The 22,640-nt window shown below is 35.7% G+C and overlaps 1 protein-coding gene across 6 annotated transcripts in view; it reads right to left on the bottom strand.

The window, feature by feature from the left end:
• The window catches only part of STS (steroid sulfatase), a 120,846-nt gene that overhangs the window by 50,973 nt on the left and 47,233 nt on the right, over positions 1–22,640 (bottom strand). For all 6 annotated transcript variants that reach the window (XM_064407758.1, XM_064407753.1, XM_064407752.1 and 3 more), the window contains one exon: positions 3,759–3,896. In XM_064407758.1, the coding sequence (XP_064263828.1) occupies positions 3,759–3,896 (138 nt within the window). The remainder of the gene's footprint in view (positions 1–3,758; positions 3,897–22,640) is intronic.

Consider the following 22,640-nt stretch of genomic DNA (forward strand, 5'->3'; position numbering starts at 1 on the left):
TAAGAAGAAGTCAGTGCAGGTATCCTGGAAATCATATATACAAGCAATACCTTAATGATTTAATGTCTGATGTTCAACAGACAAATATTACAGAACTGAAAAAGCTGAAAAAATTACATAGAAATTTTCAAGAAGATACTTCAGTTATACCTATAAATTTCAATATTTCAATATAAAATTGTTAATATCAATGTATCAATTAAATTGTTAGTATTTTAATTTAATTAAAATATTAATAGTGTCTTGTACAAATCCCAGGAGTACTTCATGAGTTCAGGTAAAAAGGCCTTCAGTCGTGAAGAAATTCTTACTAAAATAGCCACTATTTTCTTGTTTCAGAATCTGTATCTAGATTTGAACCTTAGAAAGATCTTTGATAAAGACCTTCAGGAAAAGTTACTGGAACATTAATAATGGGTTAGGAGACAAAGGATTGTCATGAATCAAAATCTGACTAGAAAACAAAAAGAGAAAATAAACAGCTTGTGATCCTTTGCAAAAATACCCAAAAACCAATAGTAAGATACCTTGATGCTACACCATGTTAAGCCCGTTACTATTTTAGTATATTTATTTCAGTTTTGAATGGGAAGTAATTCACACAGGAAAATAACAAGAAAAACTCATCAATTAAAAATCATAAAAGAGATGGAAGAGACAATTATCCTCTGAATTTTGCCTCTGCCAAGAGCCACAGTAAAAGTATACAAAACAAATCTAAGCTATGAAAAATTTAAAATTTTCCCTCCTTTATGATATTATCAGTGAGAACATGTTATTAAACTTCAAGATGTTCCAAAAAATTTGCAACTGACACTTTTAATAATAGTAAATGAAAACACTGTGCTCCCATGGATAAGTGATAGAGGCTATGCTCAGATTTCAAAAAGACTCAAAGTGGAAATTCATCTTTATATGACAAAAACTTATATAATTAATGTTAAGAATTTTTGTAGAATCTAAATTGTCAGGATTCACATCTTAAACCAAAGTCATACTGTTTAGGATTAAGATCTTCTGAGAGGTTTTATTTATTACACAGATCTTGATAGCCAACCATCAGAAAAAGGCCACTAGAAAGAGATTTTGATCCATCACTTCAGTATTACTATATAATGTCTTCTGAAAAGGAATACTGCAGAAATAAACCAGGCTGTGTATGACAGCAATTGGTTAGCTCTGGTTTCTAACTATCCAAATTTATGGTGGACTGTTCTGTAGTTAGGATCCAGAGTAATAAAACCTTCAAACAGCAATTTCCTCTTTTTGCATTGTGTTTTGCAGCACTAGCTTAACTCTCCAAACCCCTCTTAAATTTTATTATTGGTGCTTATTTGGCTAGGTATCAAGAGAAATTAGTGAGCTAGAATTGTGGAGATTGGTTAAGAGCTTTTGATTTTAGGGCAGAAGCAATTATTGCTGAGCATACAGCTCTAGCTCTGACAAGAGGGTTAAGTGCCTTGATTCATATTTGCATTCATACAGCACTCAGAGACAAAAAGATAAGTAGTGGAGATTGACGAGCTGAGACAGGGAGGGAGAAAGGATGTGTGTGTCTCACAGGTTTTCAAACTACACATCAAAGGAAGCAAATTCCTGGTGTGTGGACACATAAGGGCAAGCAGCATAAAGATTGTCCTGCTTTTTTAGGCACATTGCTAGTCTTGGGGCTTCATAGGTCTGTTGCTCATTAACTCTGACAGAGATGTACAGATGCTTTTCATTACACATGAGTTTTAGTATGAATAAATTCCTCCATATGAAAATTGCTAGTTATGCAATTAATTGATAATTTTTACCTCAGTCCTTTTCAAAATGATGCATAATATACCTGTTAAATTAAGGGCTTATTTTGAGATGGAGGGAATGGAATGTAAAGCAGAATTAATTGTATTTTAAAATGTTAAAACTGATTGAATAGGTCTTTTAATTTCCTTTTATTTTATTAAGAATGTTTCTCATAAAATAATAATTTTGTTTCTTACATTGTGATTATTTTCTAACTAACTTATCAGCACAGCAGAGGTGTTAACTGCAAACTACACAATTTTTCCTTTTTTTAAAAAAGAAGCCCCATTAATATCCAACTAAACCTATGAATCAGACTTTTTTCTTAATCCAGGTAAGATCTATTTCAAGTTTTTCTCTGCACTGTAAGTATGAATACAAAATTTTGCAAGGCTTGAGAGAAAGACTCCATTTAATCAAAGTTCTTCAAAAAGACATATTCCCAAGTGTATTTTTTTTTCCTTCCTTATAATTTATCCTGTACCTTATGTCTGGCACTCTAGAAGGCAAATATTTTTTAGAGCTTCTAAAACACCTCAGGCTGTGCCTACGGCTACAGATATGTAACCATATGGTTCCTTAATTACTTAAATCACTATGCAAGGCCTATGTGCTAACATTCAAGATACATTTCACTCTGGTGTTAGCCCAAGGGGACCCATATGATAGACAGACCACATCACTTTGGCATTCCTTGTTTTTCCTGTGTAGCATTTTCTTTGAAGCTCTCTTAAAATGTAAGGGTCATTTCTCAGACAGATACCTACTGATTAAAAACTGTGGGGTCCTCTTGCTTGAAAACCTCTGTATGGTTATTGCTTACTCTATATGCCTGAATTTTTTCCTTTTTGAAGTTTGGCAGCTGATATAAATCTGGCAAGAGTGGAAAATTGTGTTCCCTTTCAAAGGGACTTTGATAGGCTTGGAGAAACGGGCCAAAAGGGACCCCATTAAGTTCAGCAAAGGAAATATCAAGTCCTGAATCTTCACAGCAGCAACCTCTAGCAAAGCAAAGGCTGGAGAGTAATTGGCTGGAAAGCAGCTCTGCAGAGAGGGACTGGAGGTTTCTAATGAGCAACCAGCTGAACACGAGACAGCAATGTGCCCTTCTGGCAACGAAGGACAACATCACTCTGCGCTGCATTAGGAAGAACTCTTCTGGCCAGTCCTTGCCCTCTGCTCAGCACTGGTGAGATGTGCCTGGAGCACTGGGTCCAGGTGCAGAGCTCCCCAGTACAAGGTACATGGGCATGCTGGAAGGAGTTCAAACAAAGGTGATGGGTGATTAAGCAAATGGAGAATTCAACATATGAGGAGAGGTCAAGAGAGATGCTCATCCCGGAGAAGAAACACTTACCAGGATCTTATCCATCAGTAGGGATTGCATGGATTTATCTGAGTAAAGAGGACAGAGCTAGACTGTTTTCAGTGGGGGGCCACTGACAGGACAAGAGGCAATGAGCTCAAACTAAACCACAGAAAACTCCATTTTAACATAATGAAAAGTTGGGGTTTTTTCATGGTGAGTGTGATCAAACACTAGAGAAAATTGCCCAAAGAGGCTAGGAAGTTTCCATCACTGGAGATTTTCATAACTTGACTGGATACAATCCTGACCAATGTGCAATAGACTGGGACTATTGCAGGGGCTGGGACTGCAGACCTTGGGAGATGCCTTCCAGGCTCAACTACTGTAAGTTTGCTGGATTTCTTTGATCTTGACCCCTGAAATAGGAGTGGAAAACAAATTACACAGCCTCTACCTAATGAAAGAATGACAAGAAATTAGTCTCTCATAAAGAAACAAGAAGACTCATTGAATTTCATTAAAAAGAATAAAAACAAACATTCTTATTTTATTTTTAATAGATCAAAGATTTGACTTTGGCCACATAGTACATTACAGTTTTGGTGCAAACCCAAGGAGATGTTTTTCTTGCATTTTTCAAGAACAATCAAAGAATATTCACCTTTATATATGCCATTGTATCCTCCATGGACTTCTCCAGCACTGGAGATTTCTTCAACATGAGCCCCTTGGTCAGATGTAAAGTATACAAGAGTTTTGTCACTCAGATTATACTTCTCCAGCAGATCCAGAACTTGCCCTAGGTGAAAAAAAAAGAAAAAAAAAAGAAAAAGAAACAAAGGACAGCTTTAAGAATCACAGAACGAACTAGGCTGGAAAAGACCTTTGAAATCATCAAGTCCAACCTATGACCAACCTAACACTTCCTCATCAACTAAACCATGGCACTGAGTACCATGTCCAGTCTGTTTTTTAAACACATCCAAGGATGGTGACTTCACCATCTCCTTGGCCAGACAATTCCAGTGCTCAATAACTCTTTCAGTGAAAAATATTTTCTGGTGTCTAACCTAAACTTGCCCTGGTGCAGCTTAAGACTGTGTCCTCTCGTTTTGTCAGCTGTTGCCTGGAAAAAGAGACCAACCCCCACCTGACTACAACCAACTTTCAGGGAGTTGTGCAGAGTGATGAGTCACCCCTGTGTCTCCTGTTTTCCAGGCTAAACATCCCTAGCTCCCTCAGCTGTTCTTGACAGGGCTTGTGTTCCAAGCCCTTCACCAGCCTTGTTGCCCTTCTCTAGATGCTGGGGACTTTAAATTACTTTTTCATTAGCCTTAGCACATATAAATATTTGTGTCCTTATGCCTTTTTGAGACCACTTTTCACATAAACTCTCTTATACTCAGCAATTGGCACATGCAGCACACAGTAGGGCACAACCACAGAGGGCTCGTAGCAATCGGGAACATGACACAGCTGCTGCAGGGTTTCTTGGAGTACAGCATGAGAGGAATTGTGAACATCAGAGAAAAGGGCTAATCCACAGAGAGCAAGTGACTTTTGGAAAGAGTTGCTCTCAATCAAGGAAATCCCTTAGCCAGAAGATTCGAGTCACTGAGGACATTTAGTAGCACTGAGGAAAGAGTCTCAGCATGCAGAGTAGATCTCATAGCTCAGGGGTAAAGCCTTGCTGCTTAGCAACATATGAGGCAGCATGGCAAAAATCTCAGTGCGAGTATTAGAGTAAGACAAAAAAAAAAGTAAGAGAATGCATGTAGCACCTTTAAAATATGCATGGTTTCATTATCAAATCTAATCATTAGCCCTTAATATCTCATCATATGGAAAGACACCAACTAAACTCAAAATGTGCAAGGTAATAAACATACCCAGGTGCACATATTTAAAAGAAGTATCCACAGGGATATGTCTTGTACGTCTTAGGCACCATGGGCTCATGTTTCATTTTCACAAAGTGCTCCTCACTCTACTTTGGTGCTGTGGAGGGCCTTGCAGTTATAGAAATTACACTGAAACCTATTTAGACTGAATTCTTTAAAGTGTGTTTCTGTGTAAATGAGAGTGAAGCTTCTCCTTGGAACTTGCTCCAGTGAATTTTATACTGATTAGGAATCTAAAATTATTGGTCCTGGAAAACGACCAAAGCTTAAGAATATAATTCTTCACATCAGCCTGACAATGAACCTATCCTTTAGGGATCTCAGAACATAATAAAGATAATTCTGTCTTCATAACCATTTTATCTTTATTCTTTTACTTATGCATCCAAGAATGGTCCAATTTGAATGTTAATTTTGATTTGCTAACCTGACCACTAAGAATTAATTTATCATCTGATGCCCAATTATTGTGTCAAAGAGGATGAGATAAGAACTTTGAAATACAGAGCCTTCTAAATGGTTTTCAGATCACTGTTTCTGTTGCTATGCTCTTTTTCTGGATAAGAAGTAATTACCTTACTTTATTGCTACTATTTCTAGTTGCCTCTTAATGCTATATAATTTTAAAGCTGTCTTTTTAAAATGGTTGACAGTCTTAATTTTTCAAATGACTGGGTCCAGAATAAAGGACCATCAGCTGCTAAATTTAAATAGATACCTGTTGGTCTTGTTTGTAAAGTAGGAGCAAAATTAAATGTAAGAGTAGGAGAATTTGTTTATGTAAATTTTGAAGCCTCGTGGGAGTTGAAATTTCCCAACAGAGCTGAGAAAATCTGTTACAAAGGCTGACATTTTAAAGCTTGTGGGTTGAGGGAAAATCATGCAGATCCATCTGACAAACCATGCGCTTGCTGCATGAGGTGGATGGACTTAGTGCCAGAAAAGAACGAGGCAATTTCCCCTTGGCTTCTGAAACTGTTTGGAGAATGTACGTGCTAAGTGATTACAATATTTCTTGGAAATGTGTAAACGATGATAAAAACGTAGAGTACAAAGATAAATTAGTAAATTATAGGTAGGTATTCAGTCACATGACCTTCAGAGTTCCCTTCCAATCTACATCAAGCTATGGTTTTATGATACAATGACAATAAATAGTATTGTGCAAACACATATATGTGCAGTAATGCACAACAATATTTTTTTTGCATACATCATGTTCATGGTGAAATTGAACTTTCAAATTAATCTTGTATATAAACCAAAATGAAAATAAAATGAGAATGGCACTTAGTATATAACATTAAATGATCTCTGGTGATCAAAGGCACTGGCAATCATTCAATAATGACCACTTTGATTTACCAACTAATTTGGGCACATATGAGAAGCAATGAAAATTGTCTCACTATAACAGATAATTAAACTTAAAATTAAAAATTAATATTAAAATTAAATGTAAGGCATTATAATGAATTTTTTAAATGAGGTTGAGTAACTCAGCTTGCTCTGAAGAACATATTAAATTCTGACACTCAAACATGTCCCATTTTAGAAAAAAACCAGCCATATAAAATGCATAGAAATTCTCATCCATTGTTAAACTCAATGGTAAAACTTCCATTTCCTTCAAAAAGATTTTGAAACACAGAGGATTGCCTACATTAGGTTTAACTAATGAATGCTAAAATGACAATTTATCTTAGCAGCATCATTTTTCAGTACAGATGGAGTAATAGTGGTAATTCAAAACACAGTATTGTCAGAGTATGGCAGTCACAATGCACTCACAAGCAAACCTTCCATTTCTATTTTGATCTTGAACACTGGCACCTACTAGAATGAAAACTGTAAATAAACAGCAAAATGTATGTTACCAGGAGATAAGACACATTTAAGTGCATTTGAATGATGTGACTCCCGTTAACACAAGAAAGAGTTTAAATTAAAATACCTTGCTTGAAAGCCACATTCTGAAAAATTAACTGCTGTACTGTTCTATATCGATGGTACCAGTTATTTTTTTTTCTGATTTGAACAGAACATATTTGGAAAGACAACATTTCTGAATATCCAAATCAATCCACTGATGGAGCTCCATAATTTCTGCAGCTATTTAGCAACTAGAATTTCAGATCAAGCTACTACCACTGTCATTATAGGAATGTATTCTGCAGTGTAGCTGACAAAGATTGTAGCAGACAAAGGTGTTAGATCATTGGACATTCTTCTTCCACTTATATACTTTTAAGATACAAAACATATTGAGGACTGTGTTAAGATGTTACTTGTTTTAGTTAGTATATTAGTGCTCCAAAATTTAAATGAAGCTTTTTGTGAAATATACTGAGGAGTGCTCTCTGTATTCTGCTCTCCATTCTTGCTTCAAGCTGTGTAAAATTATAAAGAATTGTTTCACTCTGAATGTGAAAATGCCAATTTCAGTGGAGTGATAGCCATGTGAAAATGAGAAGAGCAATTGAGTCTGTTCTTTGGAAGGAAACACAGCGCCATGCCGCTTTTCAGCTTCTCCAGCACAGCCTGAATGGTAGCAGAACCAGCCTTGCTAATGATGATCGCAGTTACTGAGTTTTGACTCATGTAAAGCTCCTACTGTATGCATCTACAAGAAGAGATAGGGTTTATAAAAAATGACTATTCATTTGTAAACAAGGTACAAACACTGAAAAACAATAATGTGTTTACAAACACGTTAGTGATTTGGAAAAGTCTTTAGTCAAGCAAGCATATGAACAAATGCATTTTATTCAAAAATTAGTTTACTGAAATTTCAAGTCAATAGGAAAGAAATATTTGTGTTAATTCAAAATAATTTAGAGTATTGCTGGAATTGTGAATAAGAAGCTAGGAAATAGAATACCTCTGAGTAATCTAGGCATTAGAAAAAAATAGCCTCTACTTGTGATCAAAGCTTTAAAGCAGTCCGCCAGATTCAAAGAAAAAACATGTTTCAGGTTGAAGATATGTCTCAGGAAAAGAGAGTTGACAGTAAATTCCTATTAATGTAACACTATTTTCCAACTCCAGTAAACTTTCACATGCCTCTCTTGTGTCCAGAAACTTACAGCAAGATTGAAACAGTTATTGAACAAAGATTCCAACAGATCAGCCTGGGAAAATAAGCCATCACCTAGAAGAGGCAGTTTGATTGTGTTGGGGTTTTATTGTTTTTATTTGCTGTTTAGAATTTGCTACTGCTGCTCATGTTTGGTTGTGAATACCACCAGAATCACAACTTGTAGTCAGCTCCAGGCATTCACCTCTGTGAGTGGCAAGCCTTTGAATAAATGCATAAAATCCTAAAAATTAATGCTACATGCATAAGTATTTGGAAACACACATTTCTCCCAGAAAATATATTGATGCTTTTCAACTATATACCCATAGGTTTACTACACAGTAAACCTCTTGGGAGCCCCTTTCTGCTACAGCAGTTTAAGGTTTTGCCACAGTTAATCATCTCTTCAGGGCTCAAAGGCTAAGATTTGAAAACCTTATGAAAACTTAATGTTGCAGCTTCTGCATACCATCATTCACTAGCTAACAATCATTTTAATCTCTATGTTGATTTTCTGTGATGAAGAAAAGTTACTTCACTTTAATGCGCTGATCTGATTACAAAATCCACTGACTAAAACCTTTGTATTAAAACAAACTTATAACTAAGATCAAGACACCTCTATTTTAATTTTAGCTTTTGTACATTTCAGGTTATAAATATGCAAATGTTCCCATAGTATGCTCAGAGCCATCCAGTTTCCTTTGATAAACATGTAAATCAGCTTGTCTCTGCAGTGGGGAAGTAATTATCACTTTCAGACCTAGTCATTGAGTACAACACTTGAGGTAAAGATGGAAAATAATAAAACTATTGACAGCAACACAAGAAGTGGCTGCACATATGATGAACAGTACATAAACTTTGCATGCAACTTGTTTAACATTCAGAGCTACAACACAACCACTGCAGAGTGCAAATTCTGGGACAAAGCTTTAGAATGCACTATAGCACACTATCTAGCCAGGTAACAGAACACATCCACCTTCGAAGATAAATGATTCTCATAATGAGGACATTAGCATACGAACCTCAAAGGTGAGAGTGAATACTAGGTAGTATGACTCTGACTAGAACAGAAAATAGATGCATAACTAATTTCAAAAGGTATAAGGTTCTTCCTGCAGAAAGAAAGTAGAGTGTACATTCAGTACAAAGCCTTGAATCAGTAGTACTGCGCTACTATTTCTAAAGTTACACAATGGAAACAATCCATACAATAAAATCTTCTCCAAAAGTACATAGCTGGAGTCTCAAATGTGCTAAGCTCCTGCTATGATAGGTTAGTGGGATCTTCAATGTCAACAGGAGATTCTGCCAAAAAGTAGCATCTGGTTCTGAAAAAACACATCTATATTAGTGTTTTAATTTGTAACAGGAATGCATATTTACAGTAAATCCAATCATGGACAGTTAACATATTTATGTTTCCATAGCAAGGCCCTCCTGGATTTTGTGACCTGGATTTCTTTCAAAGTCTAATTTCAAGGACAAATCCTGGGAATGCAACTAAGACACTCACACTACTAACGGGCATTCAGTCAGGGACCACAGTAGAGCTGATCTGAAGTGGTTTTCTAATCTCTTCTGGTGTGCTGACAGTCTTTTTCCAGCTCAGAGGACAGTTCAGACCTGCCACTGTTGTTAATTTTATACATGGTAGGACTGATGAATCCTCCAGTGGAAGTCTAGAGCAGGCACAATCCAGCTCCAGCCGTGTATCCTGTAGATACATTGAGAGTGGGATTTACATACAGCGTACACAAAGCACAAAGTATGGATTTTCATATGCAGCTCACCTATCCTATGAATTTGGCCCCAAAAGTTCTGAATTCTTTTCTAAGTGAAATAAGGTAATGGAATTGCCCAGATGTAACTGCCTACCACTAGAAATCAGATAAGAAGTTTTTAGGTCCAGATGGTCTGTAGAACAACAGTTCTCTGTTAGATTCCTCTGGACTCAGACTGGAACAAATAAGTAAGCAGAAGCACCCAGAAAAGGGCAGTCTTTTAATCAGAAAACAAGGCAACTTTGGTGTGGTCAGCTAAGCTATCAGTGTCAACTTGCTTTTTGTTTGGATTCAGATTGCCATGTAGCTGTAAACTTGCAAATCACTTGTGACCATTTATACATTATTGTAAGTATAATATGTCTTTCAGACCCTCAGGATGAATTTTCACCACAGTGCAGAGCAGATTAGGAACACACACTGCTTAGCAGCTTTGAATAAATTAACCAAATTTTGACTTATGCATAAGGTTTTTCCTAGAGATGAGTACCACATTGCTTATTTTTCTTATGCATATAGGTTTTAATTATTTTTTAAATATGAAAGTTGGAAGGATATTATAGATATGTATAAATACATGTGCATAATGAAGCACAGAGTTAAGTGTCTGAAGACCTGTAAGTATAGCAGCAATAGGGACAATGCAGGATGGAAAAGCTTCCTGTACTGCAGCACTAATTATGGATTATTACAGGTCAAAAAGTATAACTAATCAGTAGCTATTTCCTTATTAGTATTTAAATTAGCTAATAAATGCATTGCTTGAAATTCACTTTTAGACCTTACATCTGTTGAACATAAGTCAATGTATTTCTAAAGTAAATCTTGATTTTTAGCCTACTTAAAATGCTAAAATATGAGAAATGGTCATGCAATTTTAGGGGGGTCCACTGCATTTGCATTTTGCATGACAGTTGTGATAACTTTTTGGGTAAATTTGCATCTTCATTCTGCACATATCTAAGATGCCATTTCACACATACAACTAAGATGAATAATGAAAAAGACATTGTCTCATTTCCCACTTTCAGGTCTCCCATGTTTTCTTCCATATTATGAAAGGGATTTATTTAGGTGTGACCTTGGCAAACTGTAGTGACAGCTGAGGGGTACTATTCAATTTTGAATTAGACTGTCAGGTGAATTTAAGGCTTCAGGTATTTGACCATTCCAATATATGCTGATTGTGATTGATTGCTTAAATGGGGAGTGATAAAAGAAACTCTTTATGTCTTCAAAGGTTTAAACATTTATTAATATCAGACTAAGTTTTAAACTGAATATGTATATGGTCCTAGAACCAAATGCATAATGACAACATTTTGCCAGATTAATGTATGAAGCATTATGAAGATTGTAAAGCAGGGAAAAAAAATTAACCCCCCATTTAAATCCTCTGCATTTTTCTAAAAAATTCAAAGTATTTTCTAGTTGTTTACTTTATTTTTATTAAGAAAAATTCAAATTGTAAAAAAATGGCTGACATCAGAGCATAAACATTTATCATCTTTCAGCAGCCAAATTTTTTAATCTTTGCTGAATTTGGAAGCATGTTTTAAACACTTGCTATAAATTACATGCCATACATCATGATTGAATTCTATCATCATGAAATCTCAATAAATTTAATTTCTGGTTTTCTGATTTTAATTGTGCAAATCTAATCTAACATGAAAGTAGGTGTGTCTTAACTCACTCCCTTTTTTTTTTCTCCTTGACACAAGGATCACCATGCACACTTGCTAAATTTACTGACTTCTTTAACTTTTGTGCCTAAATGCTACTAGACACTCAAAGGCTACTGTGAAATCACCATCTCCAAAACATGTTACTTGATAATTAATTTCTGTATAGACACTGTTACTAACAATAAGAAAGCAAACCTGACTATGAAAATTGTCTCAAGGGACTTTTCCACTAATGTTGTAGACTCTACTCTGCTGTAGACTCTACTCTGTCTTCTCTAGACAACTTTCAGAATTTAGGAAAAAAAATACAAACAAATACACTGAGAGCCACAAATTATAATTTGGCACCTTTTTCCCCTGGTATATGTGTGTTAAATGTGACAAATATATGCTGACTTCAATTCCAGAGGATCCTGTCTGAAGGGAAGATAAATAATTTTTCAGGTCATCCTCACTGATTGATTCCTAGCTCAAAAAGATTACTCACTATCTCATGAAATGGCAGTTTGATTCCTTAATTCATCTAAGTGCTCTTGAAAAAATGTTTACAGCCTGTTCAAAAAGAGTTTTTGTTGACGTTTCAGAGTAGTATTCAGTAGCACAGCAGATGCCTATGAGGAAGGAAAAAGAAAATCTGCCTTCTTCTGGTCTGATGCCTGGAAAGAAAAATATGCCATTCTTGTTTTAAATTGGTTTGGAAATACTTGAGGACTCCGCTTAGACCAAGATGTGTTTGATGCCCCTAAGACATGGTGGAGTCATGAGATCAGAGAGGGCCCTGTAACCATTAGGCTCATTTCTTTGCCTTTTCTCTAATTTTCACTCATATAATAATAAAAGAAAAAAATGAGTATGTTACATGTGAAATTAATAATTAATATGAGTTTGCAAAGGTTTAACACCATGAACACTATGTGCCATTTTGTTTGTAATGACAAATTACAAAAATGGACCAACATACTTTTCCTGTGTGATGGCAAGGCAGAATTCTGAAAGGGCTCTGCCTTGCATATAAGGATCTCTCACAGTGAGATGTGTATTTTAGGATAAATCTGAAGGGTAAATGTGAGATGAGGAAGCATCATTGAGAAAAACACCACAGATCAGCTGAAATATTTACATAGATACATGGAACAAATTAGTCTAACTGTAATTAGACACTATTTGGGGATGAGAGGAGTTATTGCCAAGGTAAACTTTCCAAAGAACAGATGGCAAATAACCACTTGAAGGCCCCAAGCAGCACATTTATTACTTATGAGAATAGCACCATTCCTATGGATAGACAGGCAGGTAGAGGGTTAGTTCCTCATTATCAATGTATTTTTTATGAACTAACAATTTCTGAACATAAAAAATCAAATTTAAGAATTTGTATATAAACAGATGTCTTTGAACAGGAAACGTTTGGAATCTTCACATTTCACAAGAATAGCTCTGTAACACACTGGTGTTTCAGTATCACATGCAGAGAGAAGTAAGTACAATCCAGCAAACAGATTTCTGCTCTAGAAGGCACTGGAAAAGTAAGGCTGGCTATACACAAGAACCGACTCTATTATCAAGATTCAATAAGTAAATATGGTAACAGTAAGACAGAGCATTTGCACTCATTTCCTGATAATATATTTAATATACCAGTTCCTCCTATTTAAAACAATTATTTTCTACTATTTTACCATGAATACCTAAAGTTAATATATAACCAGGGAAGTAATTAAATGTCTCATCATCACTTCCAGTGATGCAACATTCACAACTTTTCTGGGCAACCTGTTCCAGTGTTTTATTACCCTCCTTGACCAATATTTCTTCCCAATGTTCAATCTAAATCTACCATTTTGCTGTTTAAAACTTTTATCCCTTGTCCTATCACTACAAGTACTGGTATCAAGTCTTTCTCCAGTCTTTCTTATAATTTATTTTCCTTTATATAGTCTCTCTAGAGCTTTCTCTTCTCCAGCCACTCTGTCAGCCCAGCCCTCTCAGTCTGTCTTCACAGGAGAGATGCTCCAGCCCTCTGCTTATCTTCACCAACCTCCACTAGGCCAGTCCTGAGAGGCACACATCTCTCCTGTGCTGAGGATCCCAGAGCTGGATGCAGTACTCCAGGTGGGATCTAGCAAGTGCAGAGTAGTGGGGCAGATTCACCACCCTCATCCTGCTGGCCATGCTGCTTTAGATCCAGCCCAGGACATGGTTGCCTTTCTGGGATGCAAATTCACACTGTTGGCTCATGTCCAATTTTTAATCTGCCAGATAGAAAGGATAAATTATATGTGTTTGAATTATAAACAAATAAAAAAGTATTAATTTATTGCTTGCTTAATGTATGCTCTGTGATTTTGTGATGTCAAAATGAACTCTGGTTTAGAAGCTGTGTAAAAGGTAGCAAAGTGCTGGAATACTCTATATTGGCTGTACTTTTCACATTAACACAACTGGTATCTTCCTTGACTTTACTAGAAATAATGAGGCATCCTGAACTATCAATTTCTTTCAAACATCTGGCATTAAGTTATCTTTGAATTCAAGGGAAGGCAAAGTTTATACTGCTTTTTTGGGCTAGGCCATTCTTTTCTTTAGTATTAAAATGCAGTTACATTTGTATTATTTCTTGTTTTCTGCTTTGTTTTTCGATGCAAGTCTGATTAAGAAATGAAAGTAATCTTGATTTCTAACCCACAGCTATCTCAACCACTGATATACAAGAGCCTAAAGAGCCAAAATCCTTTACCCTCACAACAGTGAAATGGCAACAGTACTATAAAACCATGTAAGCTGAAGGACCTAAGTTAGTCATACTTAATTGTAGGCAATGTAAGTGTGATGTTATAGATGAGTCCATGCAGTTGTTTGCTAAAAGGGCACTTGCTGAAAAATGAAGATTCTTCTCTTCTTCTCCTCTTTCTTGTTCTTTCTATTTTCTCTGGAAGCTGGTTAGAAAAAAAGGAGGTAAGGGAGAGAAGGATGCTCTGCCTCCCCTCTTGTGGAATCATAAGGCTGCAAGATCCACTAAAGCTGTAGAATATAACTTCATGATGGTCTAAGGCAAGAATTTGATTATCATGTAGTCTTTTTTTGCTCATCCCAAGAAAGCAATTCAGCCCTTAGGGGTCAGGTGTTCCTTTGGATATTGAGCTTACTACTGTAATACAAAATCAATTCAGTGTTCTCAGGGTTACTGAAATGTGCTCTTTATAAGGAAATGTTATAAAGAAAGTTTCATGGGTAGGGAGAGAGAATGATTTAAAAATAGAAGTGTGTATACAAAGTCAAAAGAAAGCAAAAACAAAAAGAAAGCATTCAAACTAGTAAAAAATAACCTGAGTACACTGTGAAACATACAACCCTTTCCACATAATCAGTATTAAAAAAGAATGATAGAAAAGAAAAATAAAGATTCAGTTTCATTTTTCCTTAAACAGCATCCTAAATTGAAATAGAAATGCCTTCTTCTACAATCAAGAGATGAGGGGAAAAGCTCCAGAGCAAAATTACTTTACCAGTCTGCCTTTCACTAATCACGACATCATTACTCTACTGCTCCTCCTAACCCTAAAAATTTAATTAATCTCATTACTATATTTTGTTATTGTAAAGAAAGCAATAAAAAGCTTTCTTTAATGTAACAGAAATGTTTTTATAAAAATATTTTTAAAAAATATTTTAAAAATTATATTACATTATTATATTATTAAAATAAGTACATAATATTAAATTTTATTTTATAAAAATAATGATCTTTAGCAGTATTACCCCCAGCTGATTATATAGTGTGGTTGTTTTAGCACTAAGTCAAAGGCACCATTGAAAGATTACCAGCCAGAATCAATAAAAACCAAGTTCTATAAACCTGATCAATAAGAGCTTATTACCACCTGGAATCTGAGTCTTGTGATTCAGCAGTATGAAATTCTGCATGGAAATTCACTAATTGGAACCAGTCTGTTGATGAACAATACAGAATCAATACTGTCATAAGCTTTATTGTATGATTACTGCTTTCACTCAGAATTAGATTACCTTTTTTAAGCAGCACAGTCTCAAAACAATCAACATTTCAAAAGAAGCATGAAAAATTTTCATTGAAAAAATGTCTCTCTCAAAAAAAAAAAAAAAACCACACTGTGGATTATTTTAAAAGAATTTTAAAGAATAGTATTCTCAGTATCATCACTGAAACTGAACTGCACATGATCAGTTTTAGGTTTTTTTCTACAGTGAATTGATATGCAGTCAGCTATGAAAAAATGGTAAAAGGCTGGAAGACATTCCCTGAATCATCACAGAAACTGTTCATATTATTATAGTTCATATATTGGAAAAGATATTTAATTATCCTTAAAACGTACCACTTAGTCACCAGGACCAGAAAAAAACCTGAGTTCCTGAGCCCAGGTGCACATACTAACCATTTCCAGCCTCCAACATGGATCAAGACCGTGAAAAAGTTACTTATCTTTCCCCCTTCCCAAATCCCATGCCAGCTGAATTAAAGTCCTAATGCTTTACTATAGATCCAGATCTGGATTAGTGGGTGACTAGCAACAAAGTTATATCTCAGGAGTTAAAACTGAACATCATCTCTGTGTCTCAGTTTTTCTTCTGGGAAACAGATTAATGAGATTCCCTTATCTTACAAAGGCTTTGTGAAAATGCTTATTTGCAAATCTGTTATGCACTGTAGCAAAGTACTGACACAGAAGAGATGAGATGTGTCAAAGTATCTGTCTTCAAAACAGAACTTCAATAGCATGTGTTAAATAAAACATGAGAACTCATATTTAACAATGAGGAATATACCTACTGTTGAGAAACTGCTCATTAAGAAGGCACTCTGATAAGGAGATAGGATTCCAATGGGAAAAGAAATGGCATGTAAACATATGTTAGAAAACTGTACCACGAGACACAAGCATAGGAAGAATGATTTTTTTCTATCTTTAAGTACTTGTCTTCATAGTCTTACAATGTTCACTTGTGCCTTCTGCATGTTTATATGCATTTACAGGCTGTATCAGCTATGGTAAGGTACTGGATAATCCACTTAAAAGCTATCTGAAGGTACAAGGAAGAGGTATGGATGAGAAAGTTTAAATCCACAGATTAAAAATCCTTGACTTTTCAGTTTCTTTGTTCCTTAGTTTCATGTTTAGACTTCTTTCATAGACATGCAACTACTACCAGAAACATCCTTCTCCTCCAGCACAGTCACATTCTTTATAAAACCATACTTACAAGCTCCATAAATACCTACACAGATATGCTTTCAGTGTCCAACTACTGAAGAAAAAAGATGGCAAAAGTCATCTTCCTAATTCAGGGCTGAAGGTTAAGGCTGACAACAGTAACACTTCCACCAAAGCGAGTGAAGTCTGTCATCCTGATCCCTTGCTCTGGATGACTGATTTACTAAATTCCTGTGGAGCTTTTCTAGCACAGTGCAATGCATTTTTTTTTAAAAGCGTCACATTATCTGTGCTAAAAAGGTTCCTATGCAAAGGCCCTTGATGAGCAGAACCTTTAGCAGCTTCCTTAAAACTGTTTTTCCAGTCTGTATTTTGGAGATTATCTACAATTTGAACACAGGTAGCTCAATTTTGTTTCCTTATTGTAACCTTTATCTGAATATTCATATTCAGACCTTTGTCCATATTGACTTGAATTCCTGCAGGTCAATTTTGGCCTAAAACTGCGTTCTTAATTGTTCTTAATTGTTCTTAATCTCGCTGTGTTCTTAATTGTTCTTAATCTTGCTGTGTTCTTAATCTCACTGATAATGGTTTTCCCTACCCACCTTAAGCAAGGAGCAAAATCCAACCATACCATTTATATGTAAAATTAAACTTCAGAGGCAAAGGTGAAACAAAAGGTTGGTTGCACATTTCATTAGAGAATTTCCTATCCTCCCTGCCTGGATTTATCCTCATTTCTTGGAGTCATCAGGATTCTCTATTTCTAGTTTATCTAAAACAGGTTTTGATCTTTCTCTTACTAATGGAAATTAGCTTGTCTAAGAGTAATGCTAATTTCTTTCACCGATTACAGCATTTTGATCTAACACAATATCATGTCACTGTTTTTGTAATAGACCAACTGTTAAGAGCTTCATAATTAACAGAAAACCTTTACATTTTTGAACATTACATGATTATATTTTTATAAAGAAAAATGCACAGTGCCCTATCATACATTGTGCTGATAATTTAGCTTCTGCAACATCAGATGCAAATGAAACCTCTTAAGCAGCTGGCAGCAAATTTTGAACCACACAGCACTATTACCACAAACTACATTACAATGAATTTTTCCATCATGGAGTACTAAGACATTATTTGAACATGACTGATTAAAAAGTGCTACAGAAATGGTGACTTAAGATGTGCCTTGTATTCTTGAAAATAATGTTCTGAGAATGAGCTTTGCTGTACACAAAGATGTGAAATATAAAAACAAACTATACTTAAGGAGGATTAGGTAGATCAGGAGGCTTATCATAGTGGAAACAGGAGTCCTTCATCACCTAGTCACCTCTTAAATTTGGTCCCATTCAGTAGTGACTGAAAGTCATTGCTTCTTAGTGACATATGAAATGGGTTTGGGTTTTAGAGCAGATTGTAACTGGAACGCATCCATATCGTAAAAGGCAGAACCACAAATATTTTTAATCTGTACCCACACTGACAATTTTCCCAGATGTGACCTAAAGAGTGAATGTGGTTCAGGAGCTGAAGAAAGTCTCTCAATGCTTGGATAAGAGCAGAATGGCAAGACAGGGTGGAAAAATTCTATCCTTTTCACAGAATACCTGTATTGGCTAAATACCTTCTCCCTCAGAGGTGCTGGCTAAACATCTTTTATGATAAGAAAACCAGCCTAATGTTAAACCTTATAGATTTGAGCCGTACACCAGTATACATTCAGAAAAGCAAGGTCAAGGAATGCACTATTAGCATTAGGCATCCATCTCCAGAGTTTAAATCCTATTTTTCGGTTTTGAGGCTCAGACAACATTATGTCACATTCACAGAAGCTGGATAAGATCAGTACTTATCTGCTGCTTCTGATCATGTGGCATCATTCTGCTTTTCTTATCTTTTTAATCGTTGCACTGTTACAAATGACTACATGAGGTGAAAAACCATGATAAATTCGGTTTATCTTGGTGCGCAGGATTTTTTCTTGGGAAAAAAAATAAGGATAGCTCATTCTTTTTTTTTTTCTCAAAACATAGGAATTTATCCCTTTTTTTTCTTATATTATTAATAATGTTTATTTTTAGTTTTAGTACAATTCAGAATTTTCAGAAGATTTGTGGTACATTTTTAGGTTGTCCCTTGTAGAATAGGTTTCTAAACAAAGGTTCAAAGTGTACAAACACTACAAAGTGATACAAAGATGAGAATTCAAAATAACAACCACTAACAATTTTATGTAAAAGAAGAAATTTTCATTTCTTGATGAAATTTAATAATACTATGCTGTTTACCAAAAGGAAGATAGTTACTGTTCAGTATTGGAAAGAACATTAAAAAAGCCCACAAAATCCCAAACACCCAACCTCTAGGAATGTAAGTTCAGGCCAGAATAGCTTGAAAAAAATATTAAAATTAAATTTTAATTACTTTGTAATTAAAAATAATAAGTCAACTTTAAGAGCTTAAAGGATTGCAAGTTTAAAACAATGACTTTAAAAAAATGAAAAAAAAAATTACTCTTTTTTCTCTTTGCTTTGTGAATGCATTAGACTATGTTACTTTCATCAGAGCAAGAATTCCTATGAGTCTTTTGGGCATAGTTCAGTTTTCTGTCTCCTAAATATATCACATTTTCCAAATTAACTTTTGTTTTGTTTCTGAAAGCATTATTTTAATTTACTAATGAAGTGGTGTTACATCTATTACTAAAAAGAGAGAAAGATGCCACAGGGGTGATTAAAAATAGTTTCTACTAAATTGTAATGGTTTTCACTTAGACCTTTAATTTACATCATTCCAAAACAGAATAAAGATTAAAAGTAGAGAATGTGATCAAGTTCATATACTTAACATATTGACTAACATGCACAAATTCATCAGATAAAAGGTATGTAAGGATTTAGTTTTCATCATCTCACAAAATTGGGTGGTATAGAGATTAGGAGCTGCAGCTTAATCTTGCACATATTTCTGATACAATCTCTTTTACAACACTGGGAATCTCATTAGGGAATAAATAAATTAGATGTTTTTCTCAAAAGTCTGGAGATGGCTTGGTGGAGCTTCTGCCCTTCTCTTCCTCTTCGAAAATGCTTTGTGAAGATATGTATTTATAGAAATATCTTAATAATGATAACAGTGGAATTAAAAAAAAATTAAAAACCAAAATAGAAACAGTTAAAAATTGGTCTCTTTCATTTAAAACCATTGCCCCTTGTCTTGTCTATACAGTCACTGGCAACAAGTCCCTCTCCACCTTTTTTATAGGCCCCCTTTATATATTGAAAGGCAGCAATAACCCTGGAACATTTCCCTCCCCAGGCTAAAGAACCTCAGCTCCCCAAGCTAAAGAACCTCATCTCTTCCAGCCTTTCTTCAGAGAAGAATGTTTCCAGACCTCTGACCATTTCTGTGGTTTTCCTCTGGACCTGGATGCATTGCTCCAGGTGGGGTCACACAAGAGAACAACAGAGGAGGAAAGTATCATGACAGTATCTTGCTTCTGTTTGCTTTGGAGTTCCTTTGTTCCTCTACACTGACTTTTAAAGGTTGTATTTGATTTTGTTTCAAATATGATTTGACTTTAGCGAACAGGGATTTTTTGTTTTCTCCAGCATCTCACGTAATCACAGAATGACTGATGTTGGAAGGGACCTCTGGAGGCTACCTTGCCTAAACCTGCTGCTTAAACACGGCCATTTGGAGCCCTGGACTATCTCCAGACTTCATCACCCCCATGGAAACCTGCGTTAGCACATGATCATCCTCAGAGTAAAAAAGTTTTCCCTGATGTTCAGAGGAAACCTCATATGTTTCAATTTGTGCCCATTTCTTCTTGCCACTGGGCACAAATGAGAAGAACATGGGCCCATTCTCTTAGCACCCTTCCTTCAGGTATTTATGTAGGTCAATAAGATAATCTCTTCTCCAGGCTGAATAGGGCTTCAGTCTCAGCTCTCCCAGGTTTTTCACTTAAAAAATGCTCTAGTTTTTCTTATAATCCTTTGCAGGGCACTGTTCAGTAACTCTCTGTCCCTCTGTTACTGGGAACATATTGAGCTATAGTCTTCCTATAAAATTCTATAACCTTTCAAGATATTCAAAATAAAAGCTAAATGTAAGATGCTTTGGGATTCCTTTCCTTTCCTTTCCTTTCCTTTCCTTTCCTTTCCTTTCCTTTCCTTTCCTTTCCTTTCCTTTCCTTTCCTTTCCTTTCCTTTCCTTTCCTTTCCTTTCCTTTCCTTTCCTTTCCTTTCCTTCCCTTCCCTTCCCTTCCCTTCCCTTCCCTTCCCTTCCCTTCCCTTCCCTTCCCTTCCCTTCCCTTCCCTTCCCTTCCCTTCCCTTCCCTTCCCTTCCCTTCCCTTCCCTTCCCTTCCCTTCCCTTCCCTTCCCTTCCCTTCCCTTCCCTTCCCTTCCCTTCCCTTCCCTTCCCTTCCCTTCCCTTCCCTTCCCTTCCCTTCCCTTCCCTTCCCTTCCCTTCCCTTCCCTTCCCTTCCCTTCCCTTCCCTTCCCTTCCCTTCCCTTCCCTTCCCTTCCCTTCCCTTCCCTTCCCTATAACTAATATTGGATGACTTGTAATATTTGCTTGTAATATTAACTTGATCCTAAGACAGGTCACAGGAGACAGGCAGTTAAGGTTTTTCATCCTTCAGAACATTCATATAATAAAGACATCCATCCAAGGCCCCCACTTTACAGTTACCTAGCCTGTGACATACTACTATTCCTGAGACTTTTTTTACATCTAAGCCTTTCAGTTGCAATTATCCTACAAAGGAAGAAGACCTGATATGTAGTTCTGCTGCTGCTAACAAAATAATAACCAGCCATTTGCAAAAGTAGTGTTGGATTAGTGTCTTCACACAGCTTGCATGCAAGTCTACAGGGGGCTCCAAAACTCTTTGCAGTGATCTGTTTCGGATTAAATTAGTGTAATGCAATTTACATCAAAAACAATTTCTGAGCATATCCATTTTTCTTCCTATACTCAATCAGGAATGAAGGAATGAAAGAAGGGAATAGAGGAAGGAAGAAAAGGATGATAGTGCATTCATTGATTCATTCATCATTTCTTTTTCCATTTTTAGACTATAAGATTATTTCATCTGCTCTCATATGAATTATAATTAATAGCATTAATAAGGTGCTTAGCCTACATTGAAAGAAAATTAATGTTATTAGCCAGAGAATAATTCTCCAAGGCATATCACATGCAGTGACATTATAACTGTGAATGCTTTCAACATTGAATTCTGTTATACACACATCAGTATGAAAAAGAAATAGACATACATGATCCCAAAGCTTATCACAAGGCTTTGTATTTTGGATTTTTGACATGGGTTGTAATCATACTCTTCAGTATTGGTTTAAGAAATCACAAACATGAAATATTCAAAGTATTTTATTCATGTGTCTTTTGGGTTTTTCTCCTTCTAGTATGATTGATGATTGCCTTACAATTCAATAACTGTCCAATTTGGTATTGATTCTCAATAAATAAACAAATGAAAATTGAACCATTTTGTATTTAGAATTCTGAGTCTTGAGTGGACTTTTCCATCTTACAAGAAAAGCTTTTGCTTTCTCTCTTGAAAATGGCACCTAAAGTCTTCCTGATTCCATCTGATCTCTCAAATGAGGAATAAAATTTCAGTTGCATTCCATGGTTCAATCTTCATCACTGGTACCTGGTAGTACTTCTACCTGCAACTTCTACTCCTTTCTACTCCTTTTTCTTTTTAAGTCATCCACAAAGGTCTTCCACAACATGTATCAGTCAGCAGAAAAGTGCAAATTTCTTGAAGAACTCAGTGAAAGTTGGTGTATTTTTCCTACCAAAGGTCAAAGATTTCTGATATTGTTCTATAAGGCAGTTTTCAAT

The sequence above is a fragment of the Passer domesticus genome, chromosome 2 (genome assembly GCF_036417665.1).
Source record: "Passer domesticus isolate bPasDom1 chromosome 2, bPasDom1.hap1, whole genome shotgun sequence".
NCBI classification, from domain to species: Eukaryota; Metazoa; Chordata; class Aves; order Passeriformes; family Passeridae; genus Passer; species Passer domesticus.